At 37.4% G+C, this 20,400-nt stretch overlaps 2 protein-coding genes across 6 annotated transcripts in view; one reads left to right on the top strand and one right to left on the bottom strand.

The window, feature by feature from the left end:
* Nucleotides 1-6,561: 6,561 nt before the first annotated feature.
* Nucleotides 6,562-13,506, bottom strand: LOC138325448 (pre-mRNA-splicing factor SYF2-like). Of its 2 annotated transcripts, none has more exons than XM_069271129.1 (7): nt 13,442-13,506; nt 10,077-10,160; nt 9,816-9,941; nt 9,394-9,511; nt 8,969-9,059; nt 8,605-8,703; nt 6,562-7,922 (listed from the first exon to the last, which is right to left on the bottom strand). In XM_069271129.1, the coding sequence occupies exons 1-7, from the start codon at nt 13,445-13,447 to the stop codon at nt 7,757-7,759; spliced, it is 690 nt and encodes a 229-aa protein (XP_069127230.1). In that variant the 5' UTR covers nt 13,448-13,506; the 3' UTR covers nt 6,562-7,756. The 2 variants fall into 2 exon arrangements, with proteins under 2 accessions (XP_069127230.1, XP_069127237.1); XM_069271136.1 differs by lacking the exon at nt 13,442-13,506 and adding an exon at nt 11,638-11,758.
* Nucleotides 13,507-15,139: 1,633 nt separating this feature from the next.
* Nucleotides 15,140-20,400, top strand: part of LOC138325430 (coiled-coil domain-containing protein 81-like) — a 28,170-nt gene continuing 22,909 nt past the window's right edge. For 2 of the 4 annotated variants that reach the window (XM_069271094.1, XM_069271119.1), the window contains exons 1-3: nt 18,527-18,657; nt 18,796-18,857; nt 19,259-19,415. In XM_069271094.1, the coding sequence (XP_069127195.1) occupies nt 18,576-18,657; nt 18,796-18,857; nt 19,259-19,415 (301 nt within the window). In that variant the 5' untranslated portion in view covers nt 18,527-18,575. Of the gene's footprint in view, nt 15,302-18,435; nt 18,658-18,795; nt 18,858-19,258; nt 19,416-20,400 lie in introns of those variants that run through there. The other 2 variants (XM_069271111.1, XM_069271102.1) reach the window with 2 other exon arrangements.

Below are 20,400 nucleotides of genomic sequence, written 5' to 3'. Positions count from 1 at the left end.
TAGCCCGAGATACTCTGGCCCCGACACCAGGCTTAGACATTAGGACAGATAGATGTCTGGTCTAGCCCGAGATACTCTGGCCCCGACACCAGGCTTAGACATTAGGACAGATAGATGTCTGGTGTAGCCCGAGATACTCTGGTCCCGACACCAGGCTTAGACATTAGGACAGATAGATGTCTGGTCTAGCCCGAGATACTCTGGCCCCGACACCAGGCTTAGACATTAGGACAGATAGATGTCTGGTCTAGCCCGAGATACTCTGGCCCCGACACCAGGCTTAGACATTAGGACAGATAGATGTCTGGTCTAGCCCGAGATACTCTGGCCCCGACACCAGGCTTAGACATTAGGACAGATAGATGTCTGGTCTAGCCCGAGATACTCTGGCCCCGACACCAGGCTTAGACATTAGGACAGATAGATGTCTGGTCTAGCCCGAGATACTCTGGCCCCGACACCAGGCTTAGACATTAGGACAGATAGATGTCTGGTCTAGCCCGAGATACTCTGGCCCCGACACCAGGCTTAGACATTAGGACAGATAGATGTCTGGTCTAGCCCGAGATACTCTGGCCCCGACACCAGGCTTAGACATTAGGACAGATAGATGTCTGGTCTAGCCCGAGATACTCTGGCCCGACACCAGGCTTAGACATTAGAAGTGTCTGTAGCCCGGATACTCTGGCCCGACACCAGGCTTAGACATTAGGACAGATAGATGTCTGGTCTAGCCCGAGATACTCTGGCCCCGACACCAGGCTTAGACATTAGGACAGATAGTGTCTGGTTAGCCCGAGATACTCTGGCCCCGACACCAGGCTTAGACATTAGGACAGATAGATGTCTGGTCTAGCCCGAGATACTCTGGCCCCGACACCAGGCTTAGACATTAGGACAGATAGATGTCTGGTCTAGCCCGAGATACTCTGGCCCCGACACCAGGCTTAGACATTAGGACAGATAGGTGTCTGGTCTAGCCCGAGATACTCTGGCCCGACACCAGGCTTAGACATTAGGACAGATAGATGTCTGGTGTAGCCCGAGATACTCTGGCCCCGACACCAGGCTTAGACATTAGGACAGATAGATGTCTGGTCTAGCCCGAGATACTCTGGCCCCGACACCAGGCTTAGACATTAGGACAGATAGATGTCTGGTGTAACCCGAGATACTCTGGCACCGACACCAGGCTTAGACATTAGGACAGATAGATGTCTGGTCTAGCCCGAGATACTCTGGCCCCGACACCAGGCTTAGACATTAGGACAGATAGATGTCTGGTCTAGCCCGAGATACTCTGGCCCCGACACCAGGCTTAGACATTAGGACAGATAGATGTCTGGTCTAGCCCGAGATACTCTGGCCCCGACACCAGGCTTAGACATTAGGACAGATAGATGTCTGGTGTAACCCGGGATACTCTGGCACCGACACCAGGCTTAGACATTAGGACAGATAGATGTCTGGTCTAACACCAGATTAGATGTCTGGCCCGAGATACTCTGTAGACACCAGGCTTAGATGTCTGGTCTAGCCCGAGATACTCTGGCCCCGACACCAGGCTTAGACATTAGGACAGATAGATGTCTGGTCTAGCCCGAGATTACTCTGGCCCCGACACCAGGCTTAGACATTAGGACAGATAGATGTCTGGTCTAACCCGAGATACTCTGGCCCCGACACCAGGCTTACACATTAGGACAGATAGATGTCTGGTGTAACCCGAGATACTCTGGCACCGACACCAGGCTTAGACATTAGGACAGATAGATGTCTGGTGTAACCCGAGATACTCTGGCACCTACACCAGGCTTAGACATTAGCACAGATAGGTGTCTGGTCTAGCCCGAGATACTCTGGTCTCGACACCAGGCTTACACATTAGGACAGATAGGTGTCTGGTCTAGCCCGAGTTACTCTGGCCCCGACACCAGGCTTAGACATTAGGACAGATAGATTTCTGGTGTAACCCGGGATACTCTGGCACCGACACCAGGCTTAGACATTAGGACAGATAGATGTCTGGTCTAGCCCGAGATACTCTGGCCTCGACACCAGGCTTACACATTAGGACAGATAGATGTCTGGTCTAGCCCGAGATACTCTGGCCCCGACACCAGGCTTAGACATTAGGACAGATAGATGTCTGGTCTAGCCCGAGATACTCTGGCCTCGACACCAGGCTTACACATTAGGACAGATAGGTGTCTGGTGTAACCCGAGATACTCTGGCACCGACACCAGGCTTAGACATTAGGACAGATTGATGTCTGGTGTAGCCTGAGATACTCTGGTGCCGATACCAGGCTTACACATTAGGACAGATAGGTGTCTGGTGTAACCCGAGATACTCTGGCCCTACACCAGGCTTAGACATTAGGACAGATAGTCTTGTCTAGCCGAGATACTCTGCCCGACACCAGCTTGACATTAGGACAGATAGCCCGAGATACTCTGGCCCCGACACCAGGCCTTAGACATTAGCACAGATAGGTGTCTGGTCTAGCCCGAGATACTCTGGCCCCGACACCAGGCTTAGACATTAGGACAGATTGATGTCTGGTGTAGCCTGAGATACTCTGGTGCCGATACCAGGCTAAGACATTAGGACAGCTAGGTGTCTGGTGTAGCTCGAGATACTCTGGCCCCGACACCAGGCTTAGAAATTAGGACAGATAGATGTCTAGTCTAGCCCGAGATACTCTGGCCCCGACACCAGGCTTAGACATTAGGACAGATAGATGTCTGATCTAGCCAGAGATACTCTGGCCCCGTAACCAGGCTTGGACATTAGGACAGATAGATGTATGATCTAGCCCGAGATACTTTGGCCCCGACACCAGGCTTAGACATTAGGACAGATAGATGTCTGGTGTAGCCCAAAATACTCTGGCCCCGACACCAGGCTGAGACATTAAGACAGATAGATGTCTGGTGTAGCCCGAGATATCGTATCGGACATCAATCTGTCATATTTTTCAAGCCTGGTGTCAGGGCCAGAGTATCTGGCATTGTGCTAACGCGAGTCCTAAAGGTATTAAAGGATTAAAAAATAACTGTAATTTTAAAGTCCCATTACCTTACCGAGAAACAAGTATTTTAATTTTCTTAAAAAACAACAATAACATAAGAATGTATTGATGATCTAAGATGAGGTTACAAAACCAAATAAATGAAAGATTCCTTCCGTAGTCTATGAAGTGAAGTTTGGCCGTCTGTTGCACCGATAGTCAGCTAACACGGGGCAATTAGTACGAAGCAGAAAACAACATACGTTATGAAATAAACATTTATTTTATTTATTTATTTATTTAATTCAATTGTTCAGAAGATGATTTTGAGTGAAGTATTAATGGTAAGCTAATAAAGTTTGCGACTCTACAAAATTATTAATCTCGTTTTACATTTCCATTTTAAAAATTATAGTCGTTTCGGAAAGGTAGTGGGTCTTAAAAATAAAGGTAAATGCATAATGGTATGAATCCTTCTACATGTTGTACATGGTACGTGTAATATAAAGATGGATGTCCATGATCGACTTTTTTGCTTATTTGGCTCATTCTATATCGTACACTCGCTTCCCATTTCAGAAAGTTGAATAGACAATAGCACTCATCATTGTATTAATCAAATGTTAGGTCTAGTTCACGTATAGTATAACGAAATTTTCCAGTTTTATAGACACAGCGTTAATTAACGAATACAACAATTGCTCTACGAGTGATATTTTGATAGCTGCAATATCGTAGCTCAAAACAACTTTAGGAGATAGTTCGCCTTTAGCTGGTCGACAGGTAAAGTAGGCCAGGCCTATATTCGTTTTCATTTTCCGATTGCTTTATCAATTTCCAAATGTTTTATCAGTATATATTAGAAAATGATTAAGAATAGTCGAAAGTAAAATATGTTTATCCAAATCGATATTGTGTTGTTTTTATTGTTATATCATGAATTCATACAGACAAGAGACAATGCCATGAGACTGGAACTATACCGAACAATTAGTTAATACTATCGTAAATTCAAAGAAAACCAAGCTCTATTGAAATTTCAAGAAGAATTCCCATACATGCTCGATTTACATCGAAAACAAAATTTGAAATCATAAATTTACCTCTGTCAGCAACGTTTATTTGTCAATGTTCTCAGGATTAAGCTTTTGTTGCTGATAATTTTGGTGGTACTGTATTTGTTTGGTTCCACAACCCTTCACAATGTATCCCTAGGTATATAAGTCTTTGTTTTTGTAATCGATTCATTAATAATGGTGCTTGCCAATCTACACGATGCATTACCATGAGGAATGCTTGGTATAGTGTTTCTAAATCATCCCTCAATTCTGCTGGGGTTTTTTTTCTTTGTGACTCAACCAACTCCTTCTATTATAATGTATTTCTTCTCTTATCCTTTCAATTAGGATGTTTCTAGAATCTTGGTTGGAACCGACAGTAGTGATAGTCTTCCCATTCTGATAGCCTTTGAGGGGACAGTTGTTTAAATCCTTAGACGTTCAAATTTTAGTGTCTCATAAGCCAAATACGGCTGGACATCATATATCTTTTTAAAGTTGTATGTGATGATTTTTATTGTACTGTGATTTTTAGATGTGTGACACTTAAATAAAATAATATTGTTATGTATTGTATTGTAGTATTTTAACTTTATTTTCAGTATTGATTTATTGATATAGTACACGTTTGTAATTAACATGTTTACAGCAAATTGATACCTATGACAGCAATTTCAAGTCACCGCCATGATTTCTATAAGATATCTGTAATGGTTTCTATAAAAGATTTGTAATGTGTGTATAACAAACTATGCTTATAACGAAGCTATTCCATTGGTCCCCAGAGGTTTGTTATAACCATGTTTTACTGAACCCTATTTGAAACAACTAGACATTTCTTTTCATCAAACCGAATTGAAAGAAAACTACATCTAGATATATAATCATTATAAAACTTTTAATATTAAATCTTCCTTTTACACAGAATTGACATACAGGTCTATTTTTAGACAAATTTATTCCTTTGAAGAAATATTGTGACTATGCACTGTAATCAAAAAGATAAAAGTCTAGTTTTCCTTTTTTTCTATTATAAGAGATATCACAACCCTGAAGTAAAAATTGGTAAGGAAGCACTCAGCCTCATGCTAACCAGACTTATTTTAACATTAGGGTTGAGAACCATCTGACCTTTAACATTTGACCTTGACTGATGACCCCAAATAACTTAATGAGAGTAAAGTTGGCTGAGTGATATTAAGATATGAAAATAAAATAAATCTTTTTGGATGAGTCAGTCATCTCCACTACCACACAAGCTTTGCCAAGGACTCGACAATGACCCATTGAATGCACGTAGATTCACTCACACACTTTCGTATGTAAACAGACACTCACAAAGTTATTTATTTCATACTATACAGCCTCTCTTTACCGAGTAAAACCAGTTACTGAAACAATTAGAGTTAAAATGTCTTCATAGCTACAATACATCAAATATCGAATTAGTTAAAAACAAGCAGGCCCAGAAGGGGCTGTAACCCCCTCCAACACAGAGGTCTTGTAATGCCCAAGTAATTGATCACTGAATAACAGCTCGTTGTTTTCTTTTTCTGAAGGGAAATTTTCAATATTAACCTCTAATCCCCCACTATTCGGGGTCCCCCACCAACACCTCCCAAACCTCCCCACGCCCCCAGGGGGTCATGAAGCCAAATCTTTATTAACACAAGTTTTCTCTGTATCCCCTTTCTTCTCAGGACTTTAATGTGCCAAAATTATAGGTTACCAATCCCATGCAGCACTCTATGACTTAGTAGCGATTTAAAGGAATTACTGCTAATTTTCCCCTATTGTGCCCCGACCCCTCCATGCCCCCAGGGGTCAGAGTCCAAAAATATTATACAAAGTACTGTTCCTCTCCATCCACCAAAGGATGACTCTGTGGCCCTAAATTTGGTTACAATTCCATTCAGTAACCCTATGACAAGTACCGATTATTAAGGCATTTAACCTCTATTACCCCTATTGGGCCCCGCCCCCTACCTGCACCCCGTGGAACCCAGACAGCAACACATTTCAATACAAGATTTCTGTTCCCCTTCCCCAAAGGATGTTTGTGGCCAAATTTGGTTACATTCCATTCAGAACTCTATGACAAGTAGTGATTTAAAGGATTTACCTCTATTTCCCCTATTGGGCCCCGCCCCTCCTGCCCCCGGGGGACCAGAGCCAAAATTTATACAAGTTCTGTTCCCCTTCCCCAAAGGATGTTTGTGGCCAAATTTGGTTACATTCCATTCAGAACTCTATGACAAGTAGTGATTTAAAGGATTTACCTCTATTTCCCCTATTGGGCCCCGCCCCTCCTGCCCCCAGGGGGTCAGAGCCAAAATTTATACAAGGTCTGTTCCCCCTCCCCCAAGGATGTTTGCGGCCAAATTTGGTTACATTCCATTCAGAACTCTATGACTAGTAGAGATTTAAAGGATTTACCTCTATTTCCCCTATTGGGCCCCGCCCCTCCTGCCCCCAGGGGAACCAGATTATAAAAAACTTTTAATATTAAATCTTCCTTTTACACAGAATTGACATACAGGTCTATTTTTAGACAAATTTATTCCTTTGAAGAAATATTGTGACTATGCACTGTAATCAAAAAGATAAAAGATTGGTCTAGTTTTCCTTTTTTTTTTCTATTATAAGAGATATCACAACCCTGAAGTAAAAATTGGTAAGGAAGCACTCAGCCTCATGCTAACCAGCCTTATTTTAACATTAGGGTTGAGAACCACTGACCTTTAACATTTGACCTTGACCTTGACTGATGACCCCAAATAACTTAATGAGAGTAAAGTTGGCTGAGTGATATTAAGATATGAAAATAAAATAAATCTTTTTGGATGAGTCAGTCATCTCCACTACCACACAAGGCTTTGCCAAGGACTCGACAATGACCCATTGAATGCACGTAGATTCACTCACACACTTTCGTATGTAAACAGACACTCACAAAGTTATTTATTTCATACTATACAGCCTCTCTTTACCGAGTAAAACCAGTTACTGAAACAATTAGAGTTAAAATGTCTTCATAGCTACAATACATCAAATATCGAATTAGTTAAAAAATGTGTATGTCGTATCAATATCTCTACATTATTACATATATGACAAATGAAGTGACAACAATGCCCTAATATCAATGGGCTTTGCCATCACAGCCAAAGGGATAGCTATCTGACTATCATCAAAATTAATTTTCAAGTAAAAGTTTTGATGCAGAGACCCTTTCACTCTATCAATGTTTATCTACACTATCATGTTTTGACAAAATACATTCATATCTGCACCATTACATTGGTGTTCTGTAAATAAAACACTTATTATTTTCATAGTTTTCAGTGTACGTAACTGACATATTAATTGTCATGTCCAGTATTATTCAGCATTTGCACATTAGAGTTATCTGCTCTTGTGTATAGAGTATTGATTCTGACGTCATTATTTTATTAGTAAAATCTTATATGTTTTTAAGTAAATAACACATTATTTTTAATCATGAAATAATGACTTACTATTGACACCTAACTGCAAGGGCAGATAACTCTATAATATGAAAGACAGAATAGACTTGATCAACCACAGTTTCCAAATCCTAATACTAGAACATACATTATATGCATCAGTAACAATGACAGACGATTTTATTATCCGTTTTTGAAGACCTAGTAAATGATTTGTTCAGACTGCAGTTCCTCTCTCCAGATTCTGTTTGATCTCTGCAGTGTAAGTTCCATAGAATCTCTCCAGCTTCTTGTTAAACTTCATGTTACGTTCGTTGATATAATCAATGTCAGCATCTTCATCAAATGTTCTACGACGACTGTACTTCTCCCGCTTCTTAATCCTACAAAGGTCAAGATAGATGTCAGAACATATATTAAAATGAATAATTATGTTTTTCGGCACAAAAAGTAACTAGGACTGTAAGCCAATGGCTAATTGATACCACCAACCCCACTCGTTATCCCTTATTTCAGAACATGGAACCAAATGGTTCTCCATTATGTTTCCACGGCAACATTATTGAAGCATGTGAGTGTCAAATTATACTTATACAGTTCAGACAAAAATATGTTACCCCAATTGGTCAAGTTTGAATAAAATTCATCAAAAACCTATAATGACAACCAAAATTTTGACAATAAATAACTTAAATACATATCTACACATGGTCCCAGACATTGCTGTGAAGTTTCATTGAAATGGGTCCAGTATTTTAGAACATTTTTTTCTACAAACACATGTGTTTAGTGACCTGGTTACCATGATTATCAAAATGTCGACCAAAGAAACATACTTGCACATCTACACACAGTCCCCTTGATTGATGCATCATTAAATTGATCAAGCAGTGTAGGAAGAGTTGTCAGATATATTTTTTCTATTGGCAGACAGACTGGCTGATTCTAGTATTAGTTAGTCCCTCACCAAAATTTGGTGTGGGTGTAAAAAGATATCAGGTAATAGACAAAAATATAAATCTAACTCGTCACATCAGCAGAGTATCATACACCAGTAGTACTTACTGTTTCTCTAGATCATTTACCATCCTGTCCACGGCTTCCTCAGAATCTTTGCGCTGATTTAATCCCAGAGTATTACCAGTGGCATAGAAATCTTCTTCTCTATTTAAAAGAGTAAAACATTAGAAATACAAGTTATATTCTCAATATTTAATTCATAATATTTAAACTAAAGAGCATTAAATGAAGTTAAAAGGAGGGGCGAAAAAATTACGTAATTAAGTATGTCATACTCTACTGCAACAAACAGTAATCTCATGAAATACTTTCTTAAAAGTTTATTTCTGATAGCTTACCACATTCTGATAGTCTGAGCATTTCTAAGTCGATTCTATTAAGGTAGTATAGGTTATCTCCCTTTACTTACAATTTTTCTTTTTGCCGATTGTAGTTGTCCATGTCTGGTTTCATGTTTTTGGTGAGTCTGTCATACTGTCGCCGTGTTGCTGCTTCATACCCTAAAATAACAAGCCAGTTTGTATTACACACATGTGTCATAATGAAAATTGGTATATTGCTGATCTGATGGTTTCAGTTTTTGTATTTTTTGTATTTTTTGGGGAGAGGGGGTGGAAATAAGTATTATCATATTAATCAATGATAATTTTGGCATACAATATACTTTTCTATAGTTCATTCACGGACTTTAACATTTTTGATAAAGAGTGATGCTTTTGATAATACTTAGCAAGTTTTCAGAAAGCACATAACGTTTGTGCTGGTTCAAACATAAAAATTCATCAGACAATCTAAACTGTTTAAAGTTACGTCTATGTAGATAATAGAACAAACCAGAAAATCCAGGATCAGGATTCTTCTTTTTCTTTTTTCGTTCCCACTTTTCTGCCTCATCAGCTCCAATTTCTAGCAATTTTACTCTGTCATATTCTTCACCTTTGGCCTCAGCCTCCTGCAAAGCACACAAATGTAGAATAGAGTATTTAACATTCTATCTAAGACAAGGCCTAAATATATGCCATACCCACAGATTTTAGTATTTTTTCCCGGAGATAGTAAATAAACACATAGAATTATGGATTAAGTTTCAAAAGAAAGGACAAAGATCAGTGAGGGCTTTGAACTTTCATATTTGCATAACGTTAAATCAAATATGATTTATAAACTAACTAATTACCAAATGCATGTACTAAATTCCAGTCTTAGTACACTAAAATTTATGAGGTCTTTTAAATGCAACTAGTGGAAGATATGACCTTTTTCTTTTTTTCTTCCTCTTCTTCCCATTCTATCCGTTTTCTTTTTTGTTCAAAGTTTGCGGGCAGTTTCTTTCTTCTGTCCTCTTCAACTACTTCTTTGTGGTTCAGCTTTCTGGCTTCATTCTGTAAAGAGTGACAAATTCATTTGAGGAAACAAACCTCCCATCAAATATCACAATTCAGAAAAAGATATGTTTCATATTATGTAGATATTAGATTATAATTTGTATAACATTCCTTTCTGTAACAGACACTTACCATGCGCAATTCCAAATTTTTCAATCTGTCCAATCGGCTACTCTTTGATGCGCTCCCTTTGCTACTTGATGGTTCCATAAGTGACTGAAAATATATGTACATTTATCAATATCATGAATATATAAGTAACAAGAGGCCCAGAGGGCCTGTATCGCTCACCTGGTTTTTTGTTAGTAATTATCACAAGACTCTGACAATTAGAAAAATAAGCAAAATTGACTCCCAAAGTTTAATTTTGAATCACAACCATACAATGATGCTATTGATACCATACAAATATGCTATCCAATACATAGGTTCAGAGACAAAGTAATTTATATGAAAATAATAGCCTAATTGATCTTTTTGACCTCGCATCTATTGCCGTTTAAGGCCCCGGGGGTCAGCCCTATCATTTGTACAATTTCCAATCCCAACCCTATTAGGATGCTACCATTGCATTATAAGTGCTCTTCCATTCTTAGTTGCAGAGAAGAAGTCGTTTATATGGAAATAGCCAAATTGACCCCTTTTGACCCCACCCTTCAGGCCCCCGGGGGGTCAGCCCCATCATTTGCAAAATTTTGAATCCAAACCCTATAAGGATGTAACCATTGCATTATGAGCGCAATCCCATGTTAAGTTGCAGAGAAAAAGTCTTTTATATGGAAATTGACCACTTTTGACCCCGCCCCTCAGGCCCCCGGGGGTCAGCCCTATCATTTGCTCAATTTGGAATCCCAGCCTACAAGAATGCTACCATTGCATTATGGGTGCTATACCATGCTTAGTTTCAGAGAAGATGTCGTTTATATGAAAATAGCCAAATTGACCCCTTTTGACCCCGCCCCTCAGGGCCCCCGGGGGGTCAGCCCCATCATTTGCACAATTTGGAATCCCCACCCTATAAGGATGCTACCATTGGAATCCCCACCCTATAAGGATGCTACCATTGCATAATGGGTGCTATACCATGCTTAGTTGCAGAGAAGAAGCTGTTTATATGGAAATAGTCAAATTGACCACTTTTGACCCCGCCCCTCAGGCCCCCCGGGGGTCAGCCCCATCATTTGTACAATTTTGAATCCCCACCCTATAACGATACTACAATTGCATTATGAGTGCTATCCCATGCTTAGTTTCAGAGAAGAAGTCGTTTATATGGAAATAGCCAAATTGACCCCTTTTGACCCCGCCCCTCAGGCCCCCGGGGGGTCAGCCCCATCATTTGTACAATTTTGAATCCCCACCCTATAAGGATGCTACCATTGCATTATGGGTGCTATCTCATGCTTAGTTTCAGAGAAGAAGTCGTTTATATGGAAATAGCCAAATTGACCCCATTTGACCCCGCCCCTCAGGCCCCCGGGGGGTCAGCCCCATCATTTGTACAATTTTGAATCCCCACCCTATAAGGATGCTACCATTGCATTATGGGTGCTATCCCATACTTGGTTTCAGAGAAGAAGTCGTTTATATGGAAATAGCCAAATTGACCCCTTTTGGCCCCGCCCCTCAGGCCCCCGGGGGGTCAGCCCCATCATTTGTACAATTTTCAGTTAGTAGCCCATAAGGATGCTACCAGTCAAATTTTGTTGAAATCCGACCAGCGGTTATGGAGAAGAAGTCGATTGTTGAAAGACGACGGATGCCGGACGCTGCGGTATCCCATAAGCTCATCTCGGTCCTTTGGACCAGGTGAGCTAATAATATATAAACAATAAATATTCAAAAGACATGTAAACATATCCATAGATCACTGTTTCACATAAGTATAACTGCTAAATCCGCTCCTTTTACACCACTCGCCTGTTTTTCTTAAAATTTCCTAAAATCAACCAGTATGTTCCAACCACCTAGTTTCCATGGGTTATTTAGTTGGGACTCCAATTTACTGAATGGAGCTAGAAGAACATGAAAAAAATACACATTTCTGTCAAGTGTGGCTGTGCCCCGATCCTGACAACAAAACCCAGGTTCCTGGTGTGAAAAAAATGTGGCTTCTTAAACATACTGAACCAAGGAAGCATGCTGAGATTGTATTTAACACCTAATCCTTTTACAGTCTCCTATATATCTAAATCTCTGAGATCTATAGGGCTAAAAATAGAACAGACGAAAAATTTCACTCTACCATGGCCTTTTACAGTACCAGTATGTCCTAACATAGAATGTTATCAATGGAGAACACATTGATATAAAGCGTCATCTTACGAGTTACGACAAACTCAGACAATAGAAATCAGTAGGTCACTGGTCAGGTGCAAAGTTAAGATATATACATAATATGTATATATATATATATGCGAGTCTTTTCGAAATCAGTTGTAAGGCGATCTTAAAATCATGCTGTCCTTTTCATACAGATTCTTTATCAACAGTATGTGATGTGTTTATTTTTACTTAGCCCTGCATTTAGGTGTTAACTCCAAAAACTACATTTGTAGACTAAGAACTGTCTATGATCACATGCATAACTAGTACTGTTAGTACTACCCATGCCCAGAATATCAGTATAATCACAGGAGTTTGACATTCTTTCTATGATTTATAGTATAAATATATATATATAAAAATACCCCTATATACTACTACTCAGTATAGTATATAGGGATATTTTTATAAGGGCGCAGCCCTTCGTGCCGGACACAAAGTGTGAAGCACTTCTAAGGTAACAGATACACGAAAATATAAGAAAAAGCACAATCTTCAAAATTCAATCCTACACACTGACAACTTCAGTTTGCGGCCGCCATTTTTTCATAAATATTGGGAGGTTGTGCGTTGCTCCGGTAGTTGGCGGTACTGCTCACCCCAGTAAATATATATTTAACTAATGCAAATGCTCAACAGGAGTAATTAAACATTTTTTATTATTTTTTAAATAATAACAATGACACTCTGCAATTAAAAGCTATAGAATGCAGTCAAAATATCCACCAAGGCAAAGATGAGCACAAGAAATCATGACATCACATAACGTCAACAAATGGCGCAAAATCATAGGATTCGCATACGCAGCACTCCAGGCCTTGAATGTACACAGATAAATCCGAATCTTTGAGTTCATTTCTTTGAGTTTATGCTAGACAATTATTACATCATATACTTCTATAGTTTAATCTGTGTCCTTTTATTTCTAAATTATGTCTTCTACAGTACAGAAGTAGATCCTAGCAAGAACCAGAAAAATATTGTGAAAAGAGCAGCAGACCTGCCAGAAGGGAGGTGCTCCGATAGAAATCTAATATCACAACTGCGAAGCAAGATAAGAGAGTTCATCTAAATAAAACTGAAAAATATGTGTCAAAGTCAGTTAAACGGTTAGATTACAATTGAATATGATACCTATTATTGCAAAAACTAGTAAACTACGTTTTACTTACAGCCATTGTTGATATCTGTGTCACGAAGACGCTTATAAAATTATAATTTCAGACATGGATTATACAAAAATTCCGGATTATAATCGCAAAAAATTTGGGAACTGGTGGTTATATACAGTACGGGTTTAGTCATATCATTTATATAGATATAAAGACATATATTTACAAAGGTTCTCAGGGCTAGTACTAAAACAGAAAAAAATACAGATCATATGGCATTTTTTTTAACCATCGGTACATATATATATCTATGAATATTTTGTTCATCAAAGACTCACTGGAAAGATAATTTATTTCTCTTTAAGGTTCCTACCTTAATGTTTATAGAGCCCGTCTGTTTAAAAAATCACGGCTTTTGAAAAATAGGTCCGTTTTCTCTACTGCCGAGTTCATACCCTTGATACTATACTGTTGGTTTACGAATTTCGTCCCTAGTCCTTGTGCTACAGATTCATTGAAAATCTGAGATTTCAACCTAAAAATTTAGAAAAGATAATATAAAAATATATCGTGATTTTACGAAGACAGTAATTATAAATTTTGACAGCCGAAATGTTGCGATAATTGCGAGATAAAGGCGCAAAGAACACTTCAGTTGACCTATAAGCGAATTTCCCCTTCAAAATACAAAATCTCATGATGGCAGGATGTGACAGTGAAGATGGAATGAGTGCAGATTTGGCAGCTGTTTCTCGGAATATAAAAGAATTTTCTGACAATGAAGTGGATGAGGCACTGGAAACATCGGTTTGGGCTATTTCAAAGGCTGTATCAAAGAAGTTGGGGATTCCTACAAAGTTAGCTGTAGAACTGAAATTATATATGACTATAGGATCGCTGCGCCACAATTAAAGGATTTGTGCAGTCAAAAATGATAATTTCAATTTATGCTGGAAATGGCTTTAATAGACCATGTAGAAACCTCTCCGTGCCGCGCGCGACCGGAATAACCTGTAAACCGCCGATATCGAGGTCAAATTTTCTGACCACCCGATTATGCATATTTTCTAGCTCTAAACCGTGTGACGTCACAATAGTCCGTGGCTTATAGCTGTACTACAATTGATGTGCTATCACTTACATCGACGGTCACAGGAAAAGCCGATCAAAGATTTTTTTAATGATTACTTTTGAGTGAAGTTAATCGTACAATAACTTTGGCTCGAATTTTTATAACTAAATAAGTGAAATTCGATGTTTCAAATACTCTAATTTATGCTCTAATAGCAAGTATCTTCGTGTAATAATGAAAGAAAATCCACACAGAAATAAAAGTTTCAGATTTTTTTGTCGAGGAGTTCAGCAACGAATAGGCTTTATTTAGATAATATTTTCCTGTAGTCGGTATCTTTGATACATTGTGAATTGCAAAGTTTGTGACAGTAAAATGAAATTTTACGTAACAATATAAGAAATCCTTGATTAAAGCATCAAGGATATGATGCTTGACATACGTACACACCGATGATTCATCATTACAAACATTGTATTGTGTGTTGCTAACCGAATAAATCGAGATACATTTATTTCAATACCGTAAACCGTTTCAACATGTGGTAGAAAGAATTTACTTTTGATATTATAAAAAATCAAATAATCGAGATATTAAGCAAAATAAACTATTTTTTCAGACCGTGCTGTTGCTTTCAATTTTTAATCGATATACGAGTAGAATCACCGATATTATAGATATATAATTAGCCATGCCTTTGGTTTGATGGTTATGTAATACCTTGACCAGGATGTTGTTTACCTGTACACAACGCCATTCATCGAACTCACCTGTAATTATCTGGCCGCGGGCAATTTGCTATTCGGTGGACTATACCGGGTATTTGCTATTGTCTTACTGTCAATCAGGTTAGGACACCAGTTAATTGGATTGTGATTTCAATTATGGAAACCCCGTCCATCTATGCTCTAGGATTTTTATTGTCACCTCCATTTTTAAAATGAAGATGTAAAAGCAAATGGAAGTAAAATATACCAGATCATGCCTAGGAGTATATATTACATACACACATATATATATGTCGTACACAGGTAAAACAAAAATAGAAGGTGACTTATTCAGAAACAAAAATGGTTCTAAGAACTATTTCAACTAAAGGTTTAACCTTAAAAATCATTCCAGTCTAGAGCTGTAATTACGGAATCGTGGCATATAGCAATCTTCCGTAATTTCTAAGGTATTAGTAAAAATTCTAAGCATGTATTTTCACCGTTTCGAATCTAAATGTACATGTATAGTCATACAAGAAAGGTTACAACATTATCACACTAAATATGCTTATTTAAATATCACTTAGTATTTTTTTTTAAAAAGGTACAAGATATTATATCTATTTATAATGCCTGTATACAAGTAATTTCAATTTTCATTTGAACACTTTATGTGGTTACTTTTTGGATTATACGATAAATGTTCATATATCATACTATTAAATCACGGTATGATATACAAAACGGTCGACAATGAATATACTATTTTAAGGATTTAGTTTAATTTTGAAATAATGAATTTAAATCTACACTTAAACTGTGATTTAGGAACATATATCAGAAATACCATTGATATATTTCTGCTTTTTAGTAAGCGTTATGGATAAAGTTTCAAAGGCAACAATATAGATATACATATTATTTTCGGTATAAGTTCGGTACTGTTACTCCAATATCACATAACTGATAACCGTCCATATTTTATTTTTACTCAAAAACTGTGCCGTGTTTGCATCGTTATAGAAGAAGTTTGAAATAAAAACACGGATTCTAGATATATTCATGCTAAATTTTGTCTCAGTCCAGACTGATCCGAACATCATTTTGATATCGCTATCAAACTGGACTGATTATCTAATCTAAAGTTAGATATATGCTTGTCTGAATTTTTTAAGTGGTGTAAATGGAATGTTTTGAAACTGTAAATGTCTACATCATAAAGCTAGAATAACCATTTACTCGAAAAACTCAAATTGTAGATCTAACGTATACGTATATATGCTGTAACATGTATAGTACTAGGCTTACCTTGTGTAGCCGCGGACTACTCTGACATCACAAGACCACGTGACCACCTAGCTCATTATCTCTGAACCGTAGTCGACACTACCCGTAAATCACGACCAAAACCAACGGATAGAGCTAAAAGATAGGCGATTCGTTGGGTGGGACTTAATTTTTCATTCATCCAAAGCAATATCCTGACGTATTACAAAAAAAAAAAAAAAAAAAAAAAAATTGGGCTGCACAAATCCTTTAAGGCAAAAAAGCGAAGTACAATATATGTAAACCTTCATTGAATCTAAATGTATATCGATTCTCTATACCCTATCTTACATCCTATAGACCTCTACTTTATCTAAGGTCATGAATATAGATCTATACTTTTATTCATAAACTTTTAGATTTTTTCTTTGTCTCGGAAACGCGAACCTTTAGGCGAATAATAATTTTCAGTATCAACTGCCATGCTATACTTTTAACAATTTTTCTTGTTTTAGTCCGCCTTTTTCCGTTGTAGCAATATTTTCTATGTGTTTTGAAACATCATCTTATGTTCCAAATAGCACCGATTTTGAAGTACATGTAAGTTTGTAGTACATCTAATTTGACAACATAATGTTTAAACTTGAACTCATAGCCTGCCTCTTGAAGCTCTTGAATAAATCGTGGAAAACCCAGTATTCGGGGTATGCTTTTAAAGATGGTTAATTTAATTTTGATGCATTGTCTTCCAAATTTAAACTCTTATTTCTATTTTCTATATTTAATAGAAATAATTTTCCTGGAAACAACCAAAACAAACAACCAAAACCCTATTTAAGATCACAGGGATCTGAGATTACAGATTACAGTTACAGATTACATAATCATGGACCCACCAGAGTGCCCTAAGACCATTTTTAGACGTTTAAGAGGTCAAGATTAAAAACGGTAAAAATCATACCGATTTTTACCGTTTATAATTTTTACCGTTTTTTGATCTAGACCTCTAAAAATGGTTTTATGGCACTCCATGATTATATAATCTGTAACTAATTCTCAGATCAATGTATTTAAGATGTACATTATTTTCACATCATCGGCTCCATTTCATAATACTATTTGTAAGATTTTTTCTTGATGAACGCAAAGAAAATGTGGAAAACTGGCACTACTAATGCCCCTAAAAGCTCTCTAATACGCAAAACACAATGTGTTCTATTGCTTTGAGGCCTTCTTTTAAAGAATGATAAGGGTCCATTTAGCTGTACATTTTCATTTTTCTTCTGTTTAAATATATCCCCCTTCTTTTCTCCTCATAAATTTTCTTTCTTTCTTTCTTTATTTAGTTCATCTCTTCCTTCTTTTCTTTCTCCTTTCACCCTTTCTTTTTTCTCCCTCCCGTTTTAGGGGGTGGGGATGAGAGGGGCGTACATGTACGCCGCCCCCCACCCCAAACCCCTCCTGAATCCGCGCCTGTCATTGTTTTTCACCTCACGATGGCAGTTTTTTCCACCACCATACACATGTACATATACAGTCACAGTTATGGATACACGTACAAAAATTATCCGAACGGTGTCGGTTTTAGGGTTTTTAGATAAAAAAAAACATCGGTAAAATCGAACACTTATAAATCATTGATCAAATGGAACCATCTAGAGCATTAGGTAATTTATATTGGAAAGTTGGAAGTGCGAGGATATATAATATATCTTACTGCGATAAATCCACAGTATCTAAGGCCTAATAACAGGTTTTACTGAATATATATCTTTTTTTTATTGGATTAGGTTTCCGAAATATGTCCGGTTTTAATATTAGAATGTTCCTTCATAATCTCTTTTCAAATTCGCTTTTTGACAAATATTTCGTGCTCAAATGTTAAATCAACAACACTAAACAATTTATTTTCATTCTAAATTCAAACAAATAGAATGTATATAACCAAAATACGATAAAAAATAATATCTATAAATACGAAACTACGGGGTTAATAGTTGTCAACTCGCGAGTGACCTCTTCCTTGGCAACGTTTATACTATGGTACACTGTCGCGCCGACATGGAGTCAACCACTTAGTGTCAGTTGTGTTTGTAGCGATGAATTATGCATTGTAACGCCGGAGGTATACATTAACTTCGCCAAAATGACAGAAGTGATGCAGGGAATATTGGCCGAGGCCAAGAAAAACAGATATTCACAGATCAAAGACACATTATCTGACGATGGTAAGCATTGATAGGCGACGGAAGCCATTTTCTTTTTCCTCAATACATTTTAAGATATCGATTGATATCAATTTTATATAAAACATTTATGGAAAGTGTTTAAATATTTCACTTCACACATCCTTATTCATCTTTCAGATGTTGCAGCTGTCTGGGAGAATGTTTCTTCATTTATTGAGAAGACAATGTCTCAACAAAAGGTACATATCAAGTGACAAAACAGTGGGAAGTGTCACCTTCACACTCTCTTATAAAAATAACAACATAATAAGCCATAATAAGCCAAACCTAGTGCTATGACATGTCATATGTAGCATCTGCTGACACACATATACAAAAGTATTTACACATCATTCTACTGTTAAAATAAATATTTCATGATGTATTTTGAATTGAACATAATGTCACTGATAGTAATTTTAAATCGGTTTGTTTTCCACACTGACAACAGTCAACGTGAATAGGTAGTAGGCATTTCGTTAGTACTGTTCTATTGTTGCAGTTAATGTTATCTACTGTATATCAAAGATATAAAAGATACTACATGTATTCTATTAGAAATTGTAATATATATATATATATATAAATTCTTCTCTTTTAGGGAGTCATTGTACAAGGCTTCGGAACTTTCACATTTACACAAAAGAAATTGGATATTGGCAACAATAAATTCATTATGATGCAAAGACCTGTATTCACACTGTCAGAAAAATTTGCACAAACTCATGGTTTGCAGCATCCAAAGTATCATGTCCCAGGTAAGTACATTGTACAAACACATGTACTGTCAAAAGAATTCTTATGAAAAAGAATTGAAAATTATCATCCCATTGAAGAATTCTTAAATCCATGGGGTGTTAATTTGTGTGTACTTGTTAGTGAATGATCACTTATCCCATCAGTTAAGGTTTCAACCAAGAATTTAAGGTTTATCTGACCCCAAACCGATTCAAATTTTTTCTGTTCCATCACTCCTTACACGAAACATCAATTCCTTAAAGGGACGGGACAATTCAGTGAGGGTGATTCTGTTACATAAACATGAAGCAAAATATGAAATAAATGTATTGTTCTATGTTCCTTATGAAACATACAACAAGAAATAGACAAATAACACTACATTGTTAAGTATTTTGATTGATACCGTTGAAATTTCAAATCGTTGATCAATACTATTAAGCAGGTACATCATGTATGCTGTACCCTTAACTGGGCCAAAGACACGGACGTTAAACAGATGCAAAACATAACCACTGAGAAGTTGATGAATTTTTTTTAGATAAGAACATGCATCTGATAAGGTAAACACACTACTGTAAGAGCGACTTGAGTAGTTGTAGACAAAAATGTCTTTACTACACTGGCAAGGGCCAAGGTTCGGCATACAAGACATCCGACCACTATAAGTAATGGCGGAAAGTAAGCGAGTTTAAACATTTCACATACATTTCACTACAGTGAGCATTTTTGGCCAGTTAAACCAATTTGTCTAATTTCTATTAGAACTGGCTGTTTCCGAAATATGTGCAAATTTTAATGTACTCTTAGACTGAATTGTCCCGTTAATTATAATGTCAAAATAAACAGAACAGGTATTTGTCAGTTCCAATAAATCAATTACTGATGATTCATCTTATTTAATATCTTTCCCCTTTCCTGGGCTTATATAGTCGCACCTTTCTCATATCAGCATGATCTGAAATGTGATAAAGTAGGTTGATTACTAGGTATAGCAAAAATATC

The sequence above is a fragment of the Argopecten irradians genome, chromosome 1, assembly GCF_041381155.1.
Source record: "Argopecten irradians isolate NY chromosome 1, Ai_NY, whole genome shotgun sequence".
Taxonomy (NCBI): Eukaryota; Metazoa; Mollusca; class Bivalvia; order Pectinida; family Pectinidae; genus Argopecten; species Argopecten irradians.
Note: the sequence above shows the minus strand (reverse complement) of the source record. Positions and strands in the feature narration are given on the sequence as shown.

Excerpts from the sequence above, each read along its gene's own strand:
- LOC138325448 (XM_069271129.1), bottom strand. Across the intron at positions 9,512-9,815 it reads AGGAAGAAAAAAAGAAAAAG|GAGGCTGAGGCCAAAGGTGA; the intron begins GTCATATCTTCC and ends TGTGCTTTGCAG. Across the intron at positions 8,704-8,968 it reads AATCGGCAAAAAGAAAAATT|AGAAGAAGATTTCTATGCCA; the intron begins GTAAGTAAAGGG and ends TCTTTTAAATAG.